Raw genomic sequence first — 23,125 nt, 5'->3', positions numbered from 1 at the left:
CAGCCCTCGGTCGAGTGGACACTCGTCAGATGACGATAAATTTTGGAACAGAACTATGCTATCTGAAACCTAACCTCAGATACGTAATTTAACGATGCCCGGAAGTCATATTCGATCCGCGGCCTGGAGGTGCACGGGCAGGTTTTATGCAAGGCCGGAGGAGGACAAAGCTGAGTGGTTCACGGCTGATTGGTGGATGTCCGAAGAGATCCAAGGCGTTCGATTCAAGGCTTATTGGTGCACAAAATTGGTGGTGCACGGCTGCGGTCCCCATCTGAATGGTCGTATAGCTCTAGACGCCGAAGAACTGGGCTTTGTGTCCAAGGGATGCTCCGATTATCATTGTTTGTCCCTGTGTCGTGATGGGTTTCGTACACTGAATTAGGATTAAGGAAAACTTTTTGATAGAATACAGTCCCTAAATTTGAATTGAAATAGATCTTGGTGGACGAGGCTCCTAATAGGTAATCTTTGCATCGCTTGATTTAACGTTTTTTTACAATATGATGCAGGATGTTGCCTCTGTCATCATCAAGGGTAAAATCAAAGCGTTCAAATAATGGCTGGAATGAAATATAGTTTGGGTTTCGAAATGTCCAAATAATATTGTTCCCAACAAGGGCAAAGAAATTGGTCGATTGCATTGATCGATTTTATTTATTTAACTACAGGCACATTATTTTCTTTTTAAAAAAGTATTAGTGCTATATTTACAACTATAACGTTCTCAAATATTAAAGATTTTCTGGTCCAAAAACTATTTTTAATATATAATTGGGAATTTCACTAATCAATGCGATTGTAAATAGAAAAAAAAAACAATTACGACAATGAATCATGCAAACCTAAGAAGATATATTGTAGCAAATTAAGAAAACGCAAATTAAATGCAAACATTGCTTTTATAATCTATCATAGACATTGCAGCGCTAATGAACGATTGGAGCCAGGCTGCCATTTGCTACAGTAACTGTATTAAATTCATAACAATTACAACGGAAATAAATAGCTCGGCTCCATCGTCTCAGGATGAAGGTGTCTTTCACATGGCAGGAGCGCTGGCTGGCGGGCCCCAGGCACCGTTGTAGGTCTGCAGGGCAGGAGCGGCAGGGCTTAGCCCCGCTGGTGGGTACGGGCTGGAACTGGTGGCAGGATAGCCACTTGGATATGGGGCAGCAGGATACGGGATAGCGTTTTGAGGATATGCAGCAGGGTTTTGAGGGGGATATCCACCAAAGTTTGGAGGGGGATACATATTAGCATTTGGATAAGGATATCCAGTGAGGGTGGGTTGAGGATATGCGTTCTGATTGGTTGTAGGATATGCACTTGGACTGGTCGGAGGATATGCAATAGTGCTGGGTGGAGGATATGCACCACCAGAACCAGGCGGGAAGGCAGCTTGGTTGTTGTAGCCGCCAGGTTGAGCAGGTGGTGTGTAGTTCGTGGTGTGGGCCTGGTTGATAATGTTTGTTTGTTGTTGTGGATGAACGTGGATCTGAGAAGTCGGCGCTGAGTTCGTCATTATAACGAAGGCGGGGTCAGCCGCTCTTGGAACGGCAATCTGGAGATAATTTTGAAGCTTTAGTGTGAGAAGCATTACTGAAAACTGAAACATAGTTTGTTTAACTTGTTAATCGTTTAGTGCAGTGCATGTTCCTATTAATGTATGTATATATGTAAAATTTTTAAAACCATTCATAGATTATTTTATCTCATTTGTAGCGTGTTTTTTTAAATAATGAACATTATTTACAATTTCCATACAAAGGCACGGTTGTCTGGTGCATGGTGTGTCATGATAAACTCACCATCAACTGTCCATACTTGGCCACAATCCCAGTCATGATGAAAAGCCAAACTGATATGCAATAGAGGAAAATAGGCGGGCCAGCATAATACTCAGAGACTAAAATGGATGCGGTCACAATGTAGCCCACCGCCACCAGTATCGTGATGCCGACGAACGCTCGAATCGAAAAGTAGTACGCCTTCTGTAATGACAAATAAAAGTTGAGTGGTCATATGAGCAAATTTTTTAATAAGTGACAAGTTATTAAAATTTGTTGATGGCGGTATATTCGATAGCTCAAGATACAGTAGCCGTTGAAGTATTAGTATAGTATACAGTAGTATAGTATAGTATCTTCGGCATTGAAGAAAGGCCTGGATAGGCCTGTCGCCGATTCTTGTATTTTTCTGGACAAGACTGGCCTTTTGATCAAATCTTTTCAACGGACTGTAGATTTGAAATCGTTTCTAGATTTTAGTTGTTCCGTAGGATACGAGGTATTTCAAGACTATACATATGCTCCTGCATGGCCTTGTCTAGTCTGTTCTTGAACGCGTTCATAATCGGAGCGTCAACAATATCTCCAGGGAGGCTGTTCCACATGTAGGTGACTCGAAGCGAGAAGAAGTGTTGTCGCATGGATGAGTTGAACCGCGGTTTTTTTAGTTTGTAGATGTGGCCCTTGGTGTTGATTCTTGTTTCAAATTCTAGTAATCCTTCTGGGACCTTGTACAAACCATGAGTATACAGTATACTTGTATACTTCAATGAGGTCACCACGCAGGCGATGATAACGGAGACTGGGAAGCTTCATAACCTGCAATCTTTCTTCGTAAGACTTGCCCTTTAAGCCAGGAATTATCCTTGTTTCACGTCTTTGAACACTCTCTACTAAATTTTTGTCCTTTTTAAGTCTCGGTGACCACCCAACGTTTCCAAACTCTAGGTTCGGGCACACGACAGAGGTGAATAACAACTTCATAATTTCTGCAACTAGGTACTTGCAGGAGCGTCTGATCAGCCCAAGCAGTTTATTGGATTTATTAACTTGCGTTTCAGTATGCCTAGAAAATTTTAGCTCCTTGTCGACACAAACTCCAAGATATTTTTACACGCAAGACTTCTCAATCGTAATCCTCTCGTTGCAACCGTGTCTTCTCATGCTGTAAGCTTGCTGTTCATTGTTTTTGCCGAGGTGATGTACTTTACACTTGTCAGCATTGAAACGCAGCTGCCACGCATCAGCCCAGTCAACCAAACTATCAAGATAATTTTGAAGTTGCATTTTATTTGACGCGTCCTTACTGTATTATAAACTTTGGTGTGATCGGCATACATGGAGCACACGCTTGACACTACTTCTGGTAGATCGTTTATAAAGGTGAAAACAAAACAGGCCCAAGAACGCTTACTTGCGGTACGCCACTGCGCACATTTGCCCAGTCTGATACGGTTCCGTTTATGCTGACACGTTGTCTTCTGCCTACTAGGAAATTCCTGATCTATTGGAGTACATTTCCCTCTATCCCCAAATATTCACTTTACGTAACAGTCGCTCATGCGGAACACTAACAAATGCCTTGGCAAAATCGAGGTACACTGCATCCACTGGCAACTTTTCGTGCAGCAGGCGAGTCCAATTATTCAAGGTAGACAGGAGATTAGTGGTGCATGATCTACCAGCAATAAAGCCATGCTGACAATCTGATAGAAGATGGTTAACAGTCAAGTGGTCGATAATCCTATCCCTCACAACCGAATCCATTACCTTACACACAACACTTTGAGACTTACAGGCCGGTAGTTTACCGGGGTTACTTCTGTCACCTTTTTTGAACAGGGGTGTCGCATGGGCTTCCTTCCAGTCGGCCGGCAAAGTCCCTTCAACCTTCGATGAAGGTTTTTCGAAAGAATACTGTTAAAGGGCCAGGATTATTCTTTTTTGAAGGGCCAGGAAAGAATAATGTTAAAGGGCCAGGATGGTTGCTAATTCGTTGATTAATCTACGGTAGAAACCGTCTGATCCAGACGACTTATTGCATGGGATTCATAGAGACCAGGCGCTTGAGAACCTCCTCTTCGTGTATCTCAAAACTAATTAACTTCGAGCCCACTGGTCGCTCCTCAATAGCTGGAATACTGTTCAAGTCCTCATCTGTGAAGACGCTGCTAAAGAACTGATTTAGAACATTGGCCTTGCCCTCCTCAAAAGATATCTTCCGTTGATTTACATTCAAATCATCAATACCGTCCCTTGTCTTACACTTCGAACTATAGCATAAATTAGAAACTTTAAATACCATATGCAGTAACATCCATAGATATAAGTAAATTCGTTATCAATTTATGTACATTTCAGCACCAGAATTTATTGAGCATTCCATATAATGAGAATATCACTCGCGTTTCTGAGCAGGATCTATTGCATGTATCATAACAATTATCTATAAGGGAAAAAGTTTTCATTTCGACGAAATCGTGGATAAAAAAGTTTATCCAGTTTGCTTGACTTCATACTCGCGAACTTGATTTGATAAAAACAAATTTTTATTCCTTGTGCAGTGCAATTTTAGGATCAATCTTAGATTACATCTAGAGGTAGGTAAATATTTTTAAACAGAACTTGATTCACTTACTTGCAGATTTTGTTTTGTAGCAGGCAATAAGATCGATACCTTTTAAGACTTTAATTAAGATCCTCCCCCCCATTTAACTAGAACCCAGAGTTCGTTTCGGGACACCAATCCAAGGTCATGCTGATAGCACCACCCTTTGGCAGCCTCCCATCAGCAACAGCGAGAGAATTTACATCAATATACTGATTTATCTCATGGCCTCTACTCTTCCCAAGGCTCGAACCCACGGTTAGCTCCTCTCATCTCGGTGCCGCCATCACTGGGCTAGAGTTACGTGGAATATTAAGAAGAGGGGAATAAGATTCGCTAATAACGTGAATCCCCAACAGCCTACATCGGCACATAAAACTATACTCTCTAATAAGAACGATGTTATTTGAATTGTAAACACGTAAACTCAGCTACAACTGCATTTTTAGCGCATTTTCTCATTTATGAAAAAAATGCACTATTGTGCTCGCCATGTCCGTCTGTCCGTCCGTCTGTCTGTCTGTCCGTCCGTGACTTGATGTTTTCGTCGACGAGAGAATGCGCTCTCTGTCACTCACTGCAGTGAGTATATATACTGAGTTATATTTTTTAAAATAAAGGCTCACTTTTTTGATGGCAAATGCGAGAAGTATGGCCACTAAGACGCAGAGAACTCCCCCCGAACCCACGGTCCAATTTGCCCACTCCAGGTCTGAAGTTTGTTGAAAAAACACCGATTGAATTAATAATTTCATAGCCTAAGCTTGTAGAAAATAATATCTGACGCTAAAAATGCATATTAAAAACGATTTTGTCATTCGAATTCAGCATTTATCATTCAATAAACGCCCCACTTAATATAGATTGCAATTCAGCCTTTAACCTCAGGCTATCTTTGAATATGTTATGGAATTGGGGTTACACTGATTCGAAATAGAAAAATAGCTTCAAATTTTAGATGTCATTCAAGCTATCGAAATAAAAATTCTTAAAGTTGTATTAATTTGGAGCTGCCTGGTTGAATAACGATACACTCACATTGATAACAGTGATAGTAGTAATGGTAAGAGTCGTAATAGCAAGTAGTGAGATTTTCCACTGCCGCAAGAATAACCAAAGTGATCCCGAGAGCCTGAACAATAAATATAATTAATGCGTTAGAGGATGAGTTGTATATGGCGGATTGGTTTTAGATTTCGTGATTTAGAGAAATAGAGCATTATAGCAATGGACATGTTGCTATTCAGTTTCAATGCCTTAAACAAAAACTAATTTCCATGCCTTCCTCACGAACAAGTCCGATTTTATATTCATATTTAGCAAAGTTCTTCCTGGCAGAATTATTGTTCAGCACAAAATACACAAGCAACGTGACTCAATTTTCAATATAAGCAACACAGTGAGTTGATGAATGTATTAATCTATCTCACTATATCAAAATCTCACTATATCAATTACAATAAAATTGTTCATAAATCAACATTACTGTTCCTCGCTGATTTTTATCCTAAGTTTAAAAAATGAGAATCTTGGTTTTAACTTTTCTAGTAGCAGTAAAATTCGCCTCTAAAATGGTAAACATTATAAATCTCCTGACCAGTTTTTGGCCTCAAATTCATATATACTCCAATTATTACATACTTTCTGTGATTTATTCATCAACATTTCTTGTCTTCACGCCCTTATTTCTCTCGCCTTTATATTATGTCATGTTCCTTTCTCCAGTTTGTGTTCATAGCGTAAACTTTCTGTCACTGGAGCATAGATTCCTATTTGCTTCAATATCGGGATACTCACGACATGCTGGGCAGCCACCAAGTACCCCAGCGTCGAGTAGCTGATGCAGCAGCAGGCGTTCAGGGAACTCATCTTCTCTCACTATGATCACAATCAAACCTGCGAATAATAATATGGTTTAAAACATCGTTTAAGTAATTAACATTTTTATGTCTGAAACGATATGTGTCGTATTCATAATTACATAAGTAGTGGCAATAAGTGGCATATTTAAGCGCTCCATGCCGAGTTGCAACGAACATAAACTTAAGTGGCACGAATATAAATTTTATTGTTAGAGAGAAAGTGTATCCTTTCGTTAATTACTAAACATGTTAGAAAATCATTCCAAATGATAATGTACCGAAAAACAATCTCACAAATGCTCCTAAGTTTTAAACAGAATATACTGTATTAAAGTTATTTTCTATTCAAGGAATTGGATTGGAGCTTTGGCGCCATAACATATTGTTTCCTGAACTATTTAGATATTTAAAAAATCGACAATTTTTTTCTAAGTTACTTGCAAACAAGAAAAGTTCCAGCCGTCAGTAAATTAGAACCACATCGGTGCAAATTAACCTATGGAAAATATAATTGAATTACACAATGCAGTATATATTTTCTTCAGCGAGCCACGAAGACCGTGAGTGGCTTTAGAAGCATCACGCTGTAAAACGAAAGCTAACTTCACTTATATCTACCTTTGATCTCCCAATCACTCCTACCAGATCTCTGTCACTACGCTCGTTGTAAACAACTGCTTGTTCTTGAGTGGCGATAATGGATGGCCAGCGGTCGGTCAGACCCAACACGATTCACTCGGTCTCTCATCGGTCGGTTTCTCACCTGGCTTTAGTCGGCCGATGATTTATGTCCGCTTTATAACATCACACACATTTTACATCTTTTCAACTCAGAATTTGCTAGTCACAAGGATTAACACTGTCAGTTTGGGTTTATGAATATTTTAATAGGTTGTAGTCGTGCAAAATGACTGAAGGTCGTTTGCGAAATGACTGGTGCACGGATCAGAAGAGAAGTATGTATATCGGTGGTTTTATATTAGATTTGATTTTGTGTAGGTTGAAATTAAAGACAGTGTTTATGATATTACTACGACATTATTTTGAATCGTGTAGCAAAATCATTCTGCTGATTGGTATTAAACGCCGTCTCTGAAATAAGTTCACAAAATGAACCCCGAAAGAGGTGCTTACTGCTGCTTCTGTTGAAATCAATATTTATCGTTTTTAAATATTATGCTTTTTCATACCTGGGTGCGATACAATGCAAACTTATGGCTTACCCACACCAAACACTAATACTTGATTTGTTAGAAACTAATTACGATCCAGGATAATTATGAAATCTCCAAGCACCGACCTTGATGTGAGATCTCCGAGTGATGGGTACAAATTTGCAGTCTTGCCGAGGCAGCTTCTGTAATCTTATTTGATTAGCGAGGGAATTGTTATCTACTATCTGCTGATAATGAGAATGCTGTGCATGATGCCATAGATGCAGATAAGTTATTTTATGAACTCAATCATACAATATATTAAATATAAGAATCTCAAATATATATTTTTTAGTCATTCCTAGCAAATGGTGCCAAATATTCTTGTTCCTCGATGTATTTTTTTGGGGGGCTTCTTCGCACAAAATCTTCTGTCTTATCTTATATATGTAGACTCTTTAAAATGCGTCAGAATCTATATCATTATTAATGATTCCTACGCATCGTTCAATAACACCTCCCCAGATACGAGAAATGTGCCAATTAAAAAAAAATTTCCGCGAAATGAAACTAGTTAACTAGGGTAAAATATTATTATTGTTTAGAAATATCATCTATCAAACTCCTAAAACTAATTGAAATGAAAGATAAATCTCCATTAGGGCCTCTAATATCGTTCAAAATTTGTTCATTTAATTTACTGTGAATTTGGACCGATATTAATGTTACGGAGTCATTTCTAAGATGAACCCCATGCACCACTCGTTGGTGGGGTTGGATACATCGCAATGGGTCGCCTGCCGAAGACCACCACTGCCCTGCATGTAATGGACCATCATGATTTCTGCCTTCCGGAACGTAGCCTTCAACACTTCTGGACAATCATATCTAGGCCGTGCGTCGAACCAGCCCTCGGTCGAATGGCCACTCGTCGAAGGACGAAAATTTTTGGAACTGAACTATGCTATCTGAAACCGAACTTCAAATGCGGTGAACGTAAAATTGCGTTATTTAACGATGCCCGGAAGTCAAATTCGATCTGCGGCCTGGTGGTGCACGGCAGGTTTTATGCAAGGCCGGAGGAGGACAAAGCCGAGTGGGTCACGGCTGATTGGTGAATGTCCGGAGAGATCCAAGGCGTTCGATTCAGGGCTTATTGGTGCACAAAATTGGTGGTGCACGGCTGCACTCCCCATCTGAATGGTCGGATAGCTCTAGACGCCGAAGAACTGGGCTTTGTGTCCAAGGGATGCTAGGATTATCATTGTTTGTTCCTGTGTCGTGATGGATTTCATACACTGAATTAGGATTAAGGAAAACTTTTTGATAGAATACGGTCCCTAAATTTGAATTTAAATGAAATTGGTGATGTGCTATGGAATCTGAATTTAAATCGACGACAGCTTGGCCAAGGTAGGGAGCGGTCGCGACGTTCGGTGTAGAAAACACACCGCGAGGTCGAGCCATTTTAGAATTGAGCTTAATTTGCACTTGAATCATATTTCGAACTCTGAATACATTTGATGTAAAGTAACTTTGCAGCGTTGTTCAATCGAACTTACTCTTTGTATCTAGACACTAAACAGATGACTTGGGAATAAAAATTATGATAAATAAACAATTTAACATATGTCCCGCAACAATTTACTGGACAACATAAATCTATTGAACTGACACTGAATAATAAGTAATAAGCTGCGGAAAATGAATTTTTCATAAGTTAAGAGCAAGAGAACTTCTAACTGTGATGCAAACATGTTGAAAATTATGCAGTATAAGTTCAATTCTGTAATAAAAATTTCAGGCGGCGAACGTCGACCGAGTATGGGCGAACGGCAACGAATAATCAACATAGAAATATGAACTTTGAGCAACAAATATTGCTGTTCGGAGAAAACAGGCATCGAAACGAATACTCGAGATATTAAGTTGCCATTATAAATCGGACAATCGGCTACGTAGTTCGCAGCCGGAATATTGCCAACTAAATCGAAACGAAATTTAATAGAGCCAAAGCGGCCTTAGTGCCTTAATCCAACCACTAAAAAATTGCCAATGCATCTAACACTTTATAACAGAAAATCAGAGGCACGAACGAGGTAATCAGCGGCCTGAATAGTTACTTTAGGGCACACGCTTGCATCTGTAAACAACTCTGACAACGCGATCACACAACTGCAGTCGGTATCGCGTACAATCGTGTATACTCTCATCCCGTTAAGTTCGTTATACGCAGATTTTACTTTCGGAGGAAAAAAGTTCTTATTGGGACTATCGGTTCCTTCTAAGTTGGGAAATTTATCTAGCAACTTTTATTTTTTTTCCGCGCAGATGGTCGACTGTCTGAAAGATGGGTGAGTTCTTCGATAGAAGGGGGATGCGCTCCTATAGGTCCTCAGGTACAGTCGTAACTCCGGCTTGACGGAATCAATAAATAATTGTTCCATAAGCATGAACTCCTGCAAGCCATCAAATGTCTTAGGGGCCATTTCGGAGTCTAGCCTATAATTGAGTTTGCGTCTCAAGCTGCATGTTATGAAATCCAGCAGGAGCATGCAAAGCATTCTTCAAGCGGAGGGAGTCCCCAGTCACGTCAGAAGTTATACTAAATAAACGCTGCAATCGGGAAACTGATATCACATAAAACTGGAATGTAATATTTTCATAGCACAAGTTAATTTTAATTCAAGCCCTGAGTTTGCGTCATCAATATAGAACTCAAATTGCTGCAGTTTATTCTCAAATCATATTCGCACTTGTATGACTCTATTAATTTACCACCTCACTAAAGATTACGTATAATAATACGTTACTTTGCTATCAAGCTCCATATTCTATCCTTAGCTCCATAGATACGACGGATAATTTACTACGGATTATAATACTATGAGCTTTAACGTCTTAAATAATAACTACAGAGACGGCAAGGTGTTGGATTCGTGACAGTCTGCTTCAATACGGTAGGACTTTGAAACTGCTGATTTTCGATGTAGAAGTGAATCAATCACATCAAATAGAGTGCACGGGTTTCAAAATGAATTAGTTTTACGTTTAAAATTAAACTGGGGAAAACAAAGGCACATCCTTGGATAAAAAAAACACTCCTTTAAAAGGCGCGCAAATAAATTCAGAACTTGACATTTAACTCAATGGGGACATCTACCTGAACTATTGAGCAAGGAATCGAACCGTCCATTTCTAAATCACGATTCTCTAAGCGCTGATTGAACTTTTCGGCTTTACCGGAAAAGTTTCGGTTCGTAATGCCATCGCGTTGCGCGGTGATATGGTTGCAATGCCAGGACCGTATTGATCAAGATGATCCTCTGCCGTAATGACGATCGTTTGTTTTAAGTAGCCATACCGCGTTTGTGATTATGTAGCTGAAGTCTTCAACTCCTAAAAAGTTGTCTCAAGTTTAGCATGACTATCGAATTGTGAGCGGCAGTACTTCTAAATGGCTGCGTGATTGCATCCACTTTTGTGACGTTCGTGCCAGCCCATGGCCGTACGTCTTGCTGCTATGTTCGGCTGTACTGTCGACGTTACTTGCATTGATGGTTGGCTGTTTAATCGCTGCCCGTCTTGTTGTCTAGCAATGTAGTCACGGCCGGCGCGACGAACCGTTGAGTCGTTTTTTTCCGTTGCAAATTCTTCTCCGCTATTTGTAGATTATAGAGGCTCCTACCGGAATCCTAGAAGTATCGATGAGTCTAAGCTTTTCGCGACCGTGAATGTTCGAAAATGGGCGAAGCAAGCCACCGACCTGTGCGCGTCACGACCCTAACAAAATTTAGAGCCGAGAGCAGCTCTGAATGATGGAACGCCTAGGGCTCGGGGAGCGTAGTAAATTAGTTTCTCTATGTCTGCTTTTTGGTCTAAATCCCAGTCGCGAGTCAGCTACGAGAGCCTGGTCCTTACTTTGGCGGCCGTTGAGCGGTACGTAGTAGGGTCTGACAAAGTGATAAAAAATTCCCCCCCCCCTCTTCCTCTGCAGTGAAAGGAAGGGAGGGACTATTGAATTTATACGTGATTTATCATCAATGCCTGTTTCTGTAACTCGCTGAATACAAAGAGCATGCCAAGAAAGTTCAGAATCTTGGGTAATCATGTTCGTAAAAAATTTTTCCTTCACATCCGAAGAAATAATGCAAAAAGTTATCGACAAATGGTAATAATGTCAGCGTTGTGTAACCAAACAATTTCAGTGTTGTGTATTCTCTGCAATGAAGAACGCTGCCACATCGAAATTTACCAAAGCATTGGAAAATGGACAAAAAATTAAACCATGCATGATGCTATTAGTTTTGGCTTGAATTGAATTCTATTCTATTGGTAAGCATTTATAGGTGTTATATTGTAGTATTAGGCTCTATTACTGTTAAGCATTTACAGCCATAAAGAACATATATTTGTCTACATACCCAGTATAGCAGTGTAATCGACATCGGTAAGCAGAGAAGAGTTAATATGAGATTAAATTACACTTGGCTCGCCTGCAGTCCGGAGAAAGAACGACGCAATGCTCCCAAGTCTCGAACGGCGGACAAAAATATTAGATCTTGGTGGACGAGGATACTTAATTAGTAGATTTTACATCGCTTGATTGAAACGGCTTTTTACAATATGGTGCAGGATGTTGCCTCTGTCATAATCAAGTGTATAAACAAGGCGTTCAAGTAATGGCTGGATTGAAATATATTTCGGGTTTTTAACGGTCCAAATAATATTGTTCCTAACAAGAGCAGAGAAAACATGGGAATTAGAATTGGTAAATCTTTATTGTAAAACATTTTGTTTTCCATAGGTCGATTTTCTTCCTTCAACTAGGCACATTACTCTAATTTCAACTAGGCACATAGTATTAGTGCTATGTATATATAATTTTATAACGTTATCAATCATGAAAGACTTTCTGGTCCTAAAATATTTTGAATATATAATTAGGAACAATGTGATACAAAATTTCAACTATCACTAATCAATGCGGATGTAATTAGCAAAAAAAATAATTTACGACAATGAATCATGCAAACCTGAGAAGATATTTGATTTGATTACATTTGATTGTATCAAATTAAGAAAACGCAAATTAAATGCAAACATTGCATTCAATCAATCATATACATCGCAGCGCTAATGAATGGTTGGAGCCAGGCTGACATTTGCTACAGTAACTGTATTAAATGCATCACAATTACAACGGAAATAAATAGCTCCGCTTCATCGTCTCAGGATGAAGGTGTCTTTCACATGGCAGGAGCGCTGGCTGGCGGGCCCCAGGCACCGTTGTAGGTCTGCAAGGCAGGAGCGGCAAGGCTTAGCCCCGCTGGTGGGTACGGGCTGGAACTGGTGGCAGGATAGCCACTTGGATATGGGGCAGCAGGATACGGGATAGCGTTCTGGGGATATACAGCAGGGTTTTGAGGGGGATATCCAACAAAGTTTGGAGGGGGATACACATTAGCATTTAGATAAGGATATCCAGTGAGGGTGGGTTGGGGATATGCACTTGGACTGTTCGGAGGATATGCAATAGTGCTGGGTGGGGGATATGCACCACCAGAACCAGGCGGGAAGGCAGCTTGGTTGTTGTAGCCGCCAGGTTGAGCAGGTGGTGTGTAGTTCGGGTTGTGGGTCTGGTTGATGATGTTTGTTTGTTGTTGTGGATGAACGTGGATCTGAGAAGTCGGCGCTGAGTTTGTCATTACAGCGAAGGCGGGGTCAGCCGCTCTTGGAACGGCAATCTGAAGATAATTTTGAAGCTTTAGTGTGAGAAGCATAACTGGAAACTGAAACATATAGTTTGTTTAACTTTTTAATCGTTTGGTGCATTGCATGTTTAAATCATTGTACGTAAATATATAAATCTTTTACCTCCATTCGTAGATTATTATGTTTTATTTGTAACGTTATTTTGTTAGTAAGGAGTATTATTTTGAATTTCCTCACAAAGGCAAGGTTGTCTGGTACATTTGGTATCATGATAAACTCACCATCAACTGTCCATACTTGGCCACAATCCCAGTCATGATGAAGAGCCAAACTGATATGCAATAGAGGAAAATAGACACTCCTGCATTCTCAGAGACTAAAATGGATGCGGTCACAATGTAGCCCACCGCCACCAGTATCGTGATGCCGACGAACGCTCGAATCGAGAAGTAGTACGCCTTCTGTAATGACAAATAAATGTTGATTGGTCATATTAGCAAATTTTACTAGAAGTGACAAGTTATTAAAACTTTTTAATCGCGGTATAGTCGAACGCTCTAGTTTTTACCGTACCCGTTGAAGTATTAGAAACATCAAATACAATATGCAGTAACATCTGCAGATATGAGCAAAACCCTTAAAGAAGTATTAGAAATTTAGAAGCCGTAAAATGTATTGGGAACTAGAAGTATTAGAAACTTTAAGAACAATATGCAGTAACATCTGTACAGATATAAGTAAATTCGTTATCAATTTATGTACATTCAAGCACCAGGATTTATTGAGCATTCTAAATAATGAATATCCCGCGCATTTCTGAGCAGGATCTATTGCATGTATCATAACAATTATCTCTATGGGAAACATGTCTTTGTTTCGACAAAATTGTGGATAAAAAAAAGTTTATGCAGTTTGCTTGACTTCATTCTCGCGAACTTGACTCGATAAAAACAAATTTTTATTCCTTGTGCAGTGCAATTTCAGGATCACTCTTAGATTACATCTAGAGGAACAGATTTTTAAACAAAACTTGATTCACTTACTCGTAGATTTTGTTTTGTAGCGGACAATAAGATCACTACCTTAAGACCTTAATTAAGATCCCCCCACTTGACTAGAACCCAGAATTCGCTTCGGGAAACCAATCCAAGGCCATGCTGATAGCACCACCCTTTGGCAGCCTCCCATCAGCAACAGCGAGAGAATTTACATCAATATACTGATTTATCTCATGGCCTCTACTCTTCCCAAGGCTCGAACCCACGGTTAGCTCCTCTCATCTCGGTGCCGCCATCACTGGGCTAGAGTTACGTGGAATATTAAGAAGAGGGGAATAAGATTCGCTAATAACGTGAATCCCCAACAGCCTACATCGGCACATAAAACTATACTCTCTAATAAGAACGATGTTATTTGAATTGTAAAAACGTAAACTCAGCTATCACTGCCTTTTTTAAGATAAAGGCTCACTTTTCTGATGGCAAATGCGAGAAGTATGGCCACTAAGACGCAGAGAACTCCCCCAGAACCCACGGTCCAATTTGCCCAGTTCTGGTCTGAAGTTTGTTGAAAAAACACCGATTGAATTAATAATTTCATAGCCTAAGCTTGTAGAAAATAATATCTGACGCTAAAAATTCATATTAAACACGATTTTACCATTCGAATTCAGCATTTATCATTCAATAAACGCCCCACTTAATATAGATTGCAATTCAGCCTTAACCTCAGGCTATCTTTGAATATGTTATGGAATTGGGGTTACACTGATTCGAAATAGAAAAATAGCTTCAAATTTTAGATGTCATACAAGCTATCGAAATAAAAATTCTTAAAGTTGTATTAATTTGGAGCTGCCTGGTTGAATAACGATACACTCACATTGATAACAGTGATAGTAGTGATGGTAAGAGTCGTAATAGCAAGTAGTGAGATTTTCCACTGCCGCAAGAGTAACCAAAGTGATCCCGAGAGCCTGAACAATAAATATAATTAATGCGTTAGAGGATGAGTTGCATATGGCGGATTGGTTTTAGATTTTGTGATTTAGAGGAATAGAGCATTATAGCAATGGATATGTTGCTATTCAGTTTCAATGCCTAAAACAAAAACTAATTTCCATGCCTTCCTCACGAACAAGTCCGATTTTCTATTCATATTTAGCAAAGTTCTTCCTGGCAGAATTATTGTTCAGCACAAAATACACAAGCAACGTGACTCAATGTTCAATATAAGCAACACAGTGAGTTGATGAATGTATTCATCTATCTCACTATATCAAAATCTCACTATATCAATTACAATATTATCAATTACAATAAAATTATTCATAAATCAACATTACTGTTCCTCGCTGATTTTTATCCTAAGTTTAAAAAAATGAGAATCTTGGTTTTAACGTTTTGAATAGCAGTAAGATTCGCCGTCTATACCGTATACGAGTATACATAACGAATCTCCTGACCAGTTTTTGGCTTCAAATTCAAATAAATTCCAAGCATCTATATCTACATAATTTCTGTGATTTATTCTTCAATCTTTTTTTGTTTATTCATCTCTCCTTTATATTATGTCATGTTCATTTCCACAAATTTGCGTTTATAGCGTGAACTTGTTATGTCACTGGGGGCATAAATTCCCATTTGCTTCAATATCGGGATACTCACGACGTGTTGGGCAGCCACCAAGTTTCCCAGCGTCGAGTAGCTGATGCAGCAGCAGGCGTTCAGGGAACTCATCTTAACTCACTATGATCACAATCAGACCTTTGAATAACAAATATGGTATAAAACCTTTTAGTTAAGTAACATTTTTATGCCGGAAACGCTGTGTGTCGTTGCGGGAGAAGGTGCAATACATATAGGCTACCCCAACGGGATAGTGAGAAAGCACGGAAACTAAATTAACACAGTTCTATATCTAAAGTTCTATTTGTAAAAAAGTACTAAGAATTAAATGCACAAGCATTATTTAATGAACAAACTATATGAATGAACGAGCTAATTAATGAGAAGTAAATCAGTAATCCTAGGTAGTTATCAGACGGTAAAGTAAATGTAAAGTTGAACATTAAAGAGCACTAAATTCGGCAGGGCCCAACCGTACGTCACCGGATTTATCGCCAGAAGAAGTCACAGTTTATCTAAGATTAACTAAGTCAAATCAATTGAAAGTGTGGGAATCTAGAGGAGGAGCGCAGAGTTTGCCGAGATTACACCGGGACTCGTCTCCAACAAGTTGCAAATTCCTTCTACTCTGTTCACCGAGTGGGAAGACAGATGTTCAAATAAACGAACACGTCCATGCGACGTACAGCGCCGGAAGCGGTACCTTCCTGGCTGGTTCTCTAGCTCTGCTTGCCTGCAGTCGCACCCGTCCATGGCCGACGAAAGTAGTAATCGAAATATAAGAACTTGATTTGAAATGAATGATTGACAGCAGCGTCGGAGGTGAATCCAAATGCCTGTCTCGGCAGACCACCATACGGCAGCCGCGTCCAGCCACGCCCGTTCAGAGAGGCGTGCTCAATCGAGAGTGAGACGACCAAAGCTCACAACTCACGTTCAATTTCAGTTTTGAGTAATGAGTCTGAATGAAAGAAGAGCATGAACGACAGTCAGAAAGTAGGGACGCTACATTCCCCCCCCCCAAGACGACGCACTTACTCGGCATAAAAAAATCACATGTATAATTCAATCAGTGTGAAGCCTGTAGGCCCAGCTGACGAAATTATCAATCAAACTTGCACATTGTTACCAGCTAGCACCGGTACTAAATTCAAAAGACAAGCAAATTAAAAAGATTCACATGAGACCATTCGCTCCAGTTTCCTGAAAATCGGTAACATGGCCACCAAAACATTGACGTTAACAATTCTCAACTTCCAATTTAACACATCAGTTTATACAGATTCAAGAAATTATAAACGCTTTACGTTACCAGAGTTGTCACCAGAACAACGAAAATAGGCTTAGCATTTGTCAGCAATAGAATTGGTGCTCTATTCACCAAGTTACTTTGGACTACCTAATTAGAAAAGGATTTGTTGTGAGAACGGCCTTGGAAGAATAGCAAGTCGCACGTCACACGAGCAAAAAAGGTGGAAAATTTAACAAAGCTCTACAAGAAATACACCCAGTATTACAAATTCTCATCAACCGTAATAGTCTGCTCAAAAAAAAAAGACTAAAAGCATAACGCCTGCAACCAATACGCCAGGGTTCGTAAGAGCAGAACGGCGAAAAAGTCACCTTATGTAGCAGAACACGGAATTCACGTTAAATGAGGTTATCACATTAAGATCATTCATCAGAATAGGGCACATGTACAAATAAATCATCGCAGTAGTTAAAGAACACATTAGTTATGCAAACAAAAGTGGTCGGGAAGATTATAGGTTGTCTCCCGGGACCGCTCCAAACACGTTGCGGGAAAATTAACCACACGTTACCTAGATAACTAATCTTTCCAAGCCTTACAAGTTACAACCAATCGAACTTGCTGACAACGGAACAAAAATCCATATGCATATTACCGATACCTCCCTCTAGTTTCCCATACTGGCCACTAAAAATATATTTTGCGGCAGAGCGGTCAACACATACAGGCTACCCCAACGGGATAGCGAGAAAGCATGGTAACTAAATTAACACAGTCAACTAAAGCTATATTTGTAAAAGAGTACTAAGAATGAAATGCACGTGCATTTTTTAATGAACAAACTGTATAAATGAACAAGCGAATTATGAGATGTCCATCAGTAATCCTAGGTAGCTATCAGACGGGCAATGTAAAGTTGAACATTAATTAAAGAACACTAAATTCGGCTGGGCCCATTCGTGCGTCACCGGTGTTATCGCCGAGAGGAAGTCACAGTTTATGGAAGATCGATTAGATCTTGGTGGACAAAAGTCCAATCAATTCAAAGTGTGGGAATCTAGCGGATGAGCGCAGTGCTTGCCGAGATTACACCAGGACTCTTATCCAGCGTTGCTATCAAGTTTCAGCTTCCTTCTACACTGTTCACCGAGTGGGAAGACAGATTTTCAAATAAACGTCCATGCTACGATCAGCGCCGGAAGCGGCACCATCTTCCAGGCTGGTTCTCTAGCTCCGCTTGCCTGCAGTCGCACCCGTCCATGGCCGACGAAAGTAGTAATCGAAATGTAAGAACTTGGTTTTAAATGAATGGTTGACAGCAGCGTCGGAGGTGAATCCGAAGGCCTGTCGGGGCAGACCACCACACGGCAGCCACGTTTAGCCATGCCCGTTCAGAGAGGCGGCTCTAGCAAGAGTGAGCCGACCAAGGCTCACGTTAAATTTCAGTTTCGAGTAATTAAGCCCCGTCTACACGCTCAAACTTATCGTCAGTCTTGCATGCCATGCCAAAGTTTGACCGACAAGACGGAAGACTGACGAGCGTCCACCCTATTCAAATTTTTCTTCAGTCTTGTGCGCTCTCGGCAATGGAGGAGCTAGCGCTGCTCGCTTCAGTGATCGCAGTTCGTGCCACTAAAATTAGGTTAAAGCGATGCAAACGCACGCGTTGGTCTCGAAAATGGTTTACAATGAAGGTTGATAGACAGCATCCCTACCAGCACCAGGCCACATTGATGACTTCATTTTGTCACATTCTTTTCGATGAAGAGTTTATTTTCTTCGTTACAAAGACTTTGTTTGCTGTAGGATCAACTTCTTTGCACTTAGCAATCAATGCCGCATAGGCCAGTGCTCTCTTGTTCGTGTCACTGTAGCTTTTTGATTGAATTTCGCACAAATAAGGAAAACTACGATATGATTCGATAAAATCGCCTAAAAAAATCGTAAAACCAGTTTCGGATATCTTGAGATATGAAAAACTAGAGCTATCGAGGAAAAATGTCCCAGCTCTCTAGATCAATATAGACTGAGATAGAGTAAAAGATTGAACAATTAGTCGGTTGTCCGTCCACATACTCAAACTTATCGTCAGTCTTGCATGAACCCAAAGGTATCGCCCGTCCGTCTTTTCCAGGTTTGTCAAACTTCAAACTCCGCCCACCCGTCTTACGAGACTTCAAACTTTGAGCGTTCACACGCTCCGTCTTGTCGGTCAAACTTGGCATCGGCATGACAAGCAAGACTGACGATAAGTTTGAGCGTGTGGACGGGGATTTATAAAGCCCCGTCTTAATATATATAACTTTGAGCGTGTGGACGAGCCTCAAACTTGTCGTCAGTCTTGCATGTCATGCCAGGTTTGACCGACAAGACGGAGCGCGTCTGCGTGTGGACGCTCAAAGTTTGGAGTCTTGGGCGGAGTTTGAGGTTTGACAAACCTGGAAAATACGGACGGGCGAGACCTTTGGGTTCATGCAAGACGGACGATAAATTTGAATGTGTGAACGGGCAACCGAATAATTGGTCAAACTTTTACTCTATTTCTTTGTGTATTGCCTTTGAGAGCTGTGACATTGTTCCTTGCTAGCTCTAGTTTTTAGCATCAAAATGTTATCTCAAGATATCCGACACTGGTCTCACGGTTTCTTTTGTGAGTTTATCGAATTATATTGTAGTTTCCCTTGTTTCTGGCAAATTCAATCAAAAAGCTACAGTGACATGAGCAAAGCGCTGACCTATGCGGCATTGATTGCTAAATGCTAATGATTGCCATGCGGCATTGATTGCTTTTAACTAATTGCTGTGCGGCATTGGTTGCCATTAATTAATTGCTGTGTGGCATCGATTGCCAATAGTTGCGCCAATCTGACGGTTCCTATCTTACTTCCCATAAAAGATTCACGTGGAAAAATTTTCGTCTCTTCAACAACCATTTTAGGACCGCGTACGTCTGCATCGCTTCAACCTAATTTTGAAGACAAACTGCGATCACTGCAGCGAGCAGCACTACTTCTTCGATTGCCGAAAGCGCACTCAAATGAAGGAAAGTTTGAATAGTGTGGACAATCGTCATTCTTCCGTCTTGTTGGTCAAACTTTGGCATGACGAGCAAGACTGAAGATAATTTTGAGCATGTGGACTGGGCTTTAATGCGTCGGAATGATAGAAGAGGAGAGAGAAAACGCCGCTACATCGTGTTCATAATGGCATAAGTAGTGCATAAGCGCTCCATGCCGAGTTGCAACGAACATAAACATTAATGTAAATGTTATTGTTTAGAGAGAAAGTGCATACTTTTTGTTAACTGTTAGAACGTTAACTGTTTACTAAAGATGTTAAAAAGTCATCACAGATGATAGTGCACCGAAAAACAAGCTGTTATATGTAAATAAGTTTCAAATAGAGTATACTGAATTAAAAATACTTTCTATTCAAGGAATTTGATTGGAGGTAATTCACCATACATATTGAGTCTATAACTAATTGAATATAAACAAATTGACAATTAGTTTTCTAAAATACTTACAAACATGAACAGTTCCAGCCGTGAGCAAATTAGAATCACGTCGGTGCAAATAAACTGACAGAAAATATAATTTAATTAATCACAATACAGCAGATATCTTCTTCAGCGCGCAACGAAGACCGTGAGTAGCTTTAAAGGCATCACGCTGTAAAACAAAAGCTAACTTCATTTATATCTACCCTTGATCTCCCAATCACTTCTACCGGAACTGTCACTACGCCCCTTGCAAATAACGGGCGGTTCTTGGGTGGCCGATGCATGGCCAGCAGTCGGCCGGACCCAATACGCTTCGCTCGGTCTCTCACCTGGCTTTGGCCGGCCGATGATTTATGTCCGCTTTATAACATCACACATATTTTAACATCATTTTAACACATCAGCCTTCACTAGTCACAGGGATCAACACTGTCCGTTTGGGTTTATGAGTTTTTTAAAGGTTTTAGTCGTTGAGAACGACTGGAGGTCTTTTGCGAATGACTAGTGCACGTATCAGTAGAGAAGTATGTATATCAATGGTATTATATTATATTGATTGTGTATAGGTTGAAATAAAAGACAGTGTTTATGATATTACCTCTGAAGAAATGAAGGAAGCGCAGCCGTGCACCATCAATTTTGTGCACCAATAAGCCCTGAATCGAACGCCTTGGATCTCTCCGGACATCCACCAATCCACTCAGCCGTTAACCACTCGGCTTTGTCCTCCTCCGGCCTTGCGTAGAACCTGCCGTGCACCACCAGGACGCAGATCGAATTTGACTTCCGGACATCGTTATATTACGTAATTTTACGTTCACCGCATCTGAGGTTAGGTTTCAGATAGCATAGTTCTGTTCCAAAATTTATCGTCCTTCGACGAGGGGCCGTTCGACCAAGGGCTGGTTCGATGCACGGCCTAGATATCATTGTCCAGAAGTGTTGAAGGCTACGTTCCGGAAGGCAGGAATCATGATGGTCCACGACATCCAGGGCAGTGGTGGTCTTCGGCAGGCGACCCGAAATCAAGATGCTGTGCATGACGGTCTTCATCGATGTGGATAAGTTATTTTTATGAACTCAATCATATAATATAAGAATCCCAAAGATAATTTTTTAAGTCTTTCTAGCAATACCTCTTAACCGTGGATCCATTTATCTTTTGATAATCTAACATTTATAATTTTATAAAACAATTTTAACACAATCAATGAGACGAAGTTTACTTTATGTAATAAATATTCACTTCGTGCTCCATTGATACCATGGATAATTGAAACGGATGATAACTCTGAGCTGTAACATGTTTGATAATCATGTTACAGTTAATCATGTTAATCATCATCAGCACTGGCTTGTTGACTATACGTGTCAATGCGGTAGGACTTGAAACTACTGAAGTTCGATAGAAGTCATAAGATAGGTGTCATTTAATTTGATCAATTTTTATTTCTATTATTTATAACATTTAGCTTATCGTTGATACTGGAACCTAAAATAAGATATTAAGGACCACTACTTCATTTCACATTGAATTTTTATCACTCGATAAATCAGCGTCAAGCATTGAGAAAAATTGAAATGCGCAGTTCTTAATTGTTAAATATTCTTGTTCCTCAATCAACGAATCTATCAACTAATCAATGAATAATCAATATTAAAATTGCACTTTGAGCGACAAATATTGCTGTTCGGCAAATTACTGGCATTGTGAGATCAATTTACAATTGTAAGCTTCGTTCTTCAGTACTTACTGATCTATATCGCGGGGAAATAGACAAAATATAGTAACACGATTTATTCGTTTAGAAGTTTATGTAGTGAAAGGTATTCATCCTAATTTTCATATTAACAGTAATTATTTGAATAAAACTTTTATGTAATTTTTTTCAATGAATTTCATTGAGCATCGCATCAATGTAGGTAGTCGTTTTCTATTTCCTATTTATCATAGAAGTCCTTGATTTTTGTACAAGGGATATATTTTTATTTGGAATTGTAATTATTTTTTTAATTTCAGCAAGATGCTGAATAATTGTTCATGATATTCAGCAAAACAATTATTCAACCTAAGAAGTCTATAATCAAGTGCACGACTTTGCGTGCCGAGGGCTGATATATTGTCGTGAGGTCCTGCGACAAGTTTCCGTTCGTTTAATGCAAAAAATTTATTTCATTTAATTTCACGAAATATTTGTGCTAATGACTTCTTACAATTAATTGAAATGAAAATTAAAATTTTAGTTATTAGATGTAACTAGCATATAGTGGGCGCTGCATTGACGCTTACCGTAGCCTATACAGTATGTGTTTTCCAAAGTATTAGGGCATCCCGATAGTGGGGCGCAAAAACATCACTATCGGGGAGTGATAAAGGGAAATAATTCTTCATTTAATTCTCATATTTCAATTTTTCATTGAGTTACAAAATAAATTTTTTCGCGTAGCTAGAAATAACCACAGCTAGTAAGCGGCTACGGGTGCAGCCTTAACAAGGCTGAGGTATATATCAATGTATGTAGCTTAGATTACAATACCAAAACCATGATTTTCTCTGCGATTCCGATCAGAATCACATATACAAAACATAACCGCACATAAGTCAGGTTTGAACA

General features: G+C 39.8%; 1 protein-coding gene across 4 annotated transcripts; it reads right to left on the bottom strand.

The window, feature by feature from the left end:
* Positions 1–652: 652 nt before the first annotated feature.
* Positions 653–16,325, bottom strand: LOC108677204 (non-classical arabinogalactan protein 31). 4 transcript variants are annotated; one of them, XM_018165394.1, is made up of 6 exons: positions 7,561–7,608; positions 6,196–6,294; positions 5,437–5,530; positions 5,025–5,110; positions 1,812–1,994; positions 653–1,564 (listed from the first exon to the last, which is right to left on the bottom strand). In XM_018165394.1, the coding sequence occupies exons 2-6, from the start codon at positions 6,265–6,267 to the stop codon at positions 1,043–1,045; spliced, it is 957 nt and encodes a 318-aa protein (XP_018020883.1). In that variant the 5' UTR covers positions 6,268–6,294; positions 7,561–7,608; the 3' UTR covers positions 653–1,042. The 4 variants fall into 4 exon arrangements, with proteins under 4 accessions (XP_018020883.1, XP_018020882.1, XP_047736872.1 ...); XM_018165393.2 differs by lacking the exon at positions 7,561–7,608 and adding an exon at positions 7,024–7,517; XM_047880916.1 differs by lacking the exons at positions 6,196–6,294; positions 7,561–7,608 and adding an exon at positions 15,796–16,321.
* Between the last annotated feature and the right edge of the window lie 6,800 nt (positions 16,326–23,125).

The sequence above is a fragment of the Hyalella azteca genome, unplaced genomic scaffold (assembly GCF_000764305.2).
Source record: "Hyalella azteca isolate HAZT.00-mixed unplaced genomic scaffold, Hazt_2.0.2 contig6587, whole genome shotgun sequence".
NCBI lineage: Eukaryota > Metazoa > Arthropoda > Malacostraca > Amphipoda > Hyalellidae > Hyalella > Hyalella azteca.
The sequence above is the reverse complement of the archived record's forward strand: the minus strand, read 5'-3'. Positions and strand labels throughout refer to the sequence as shown.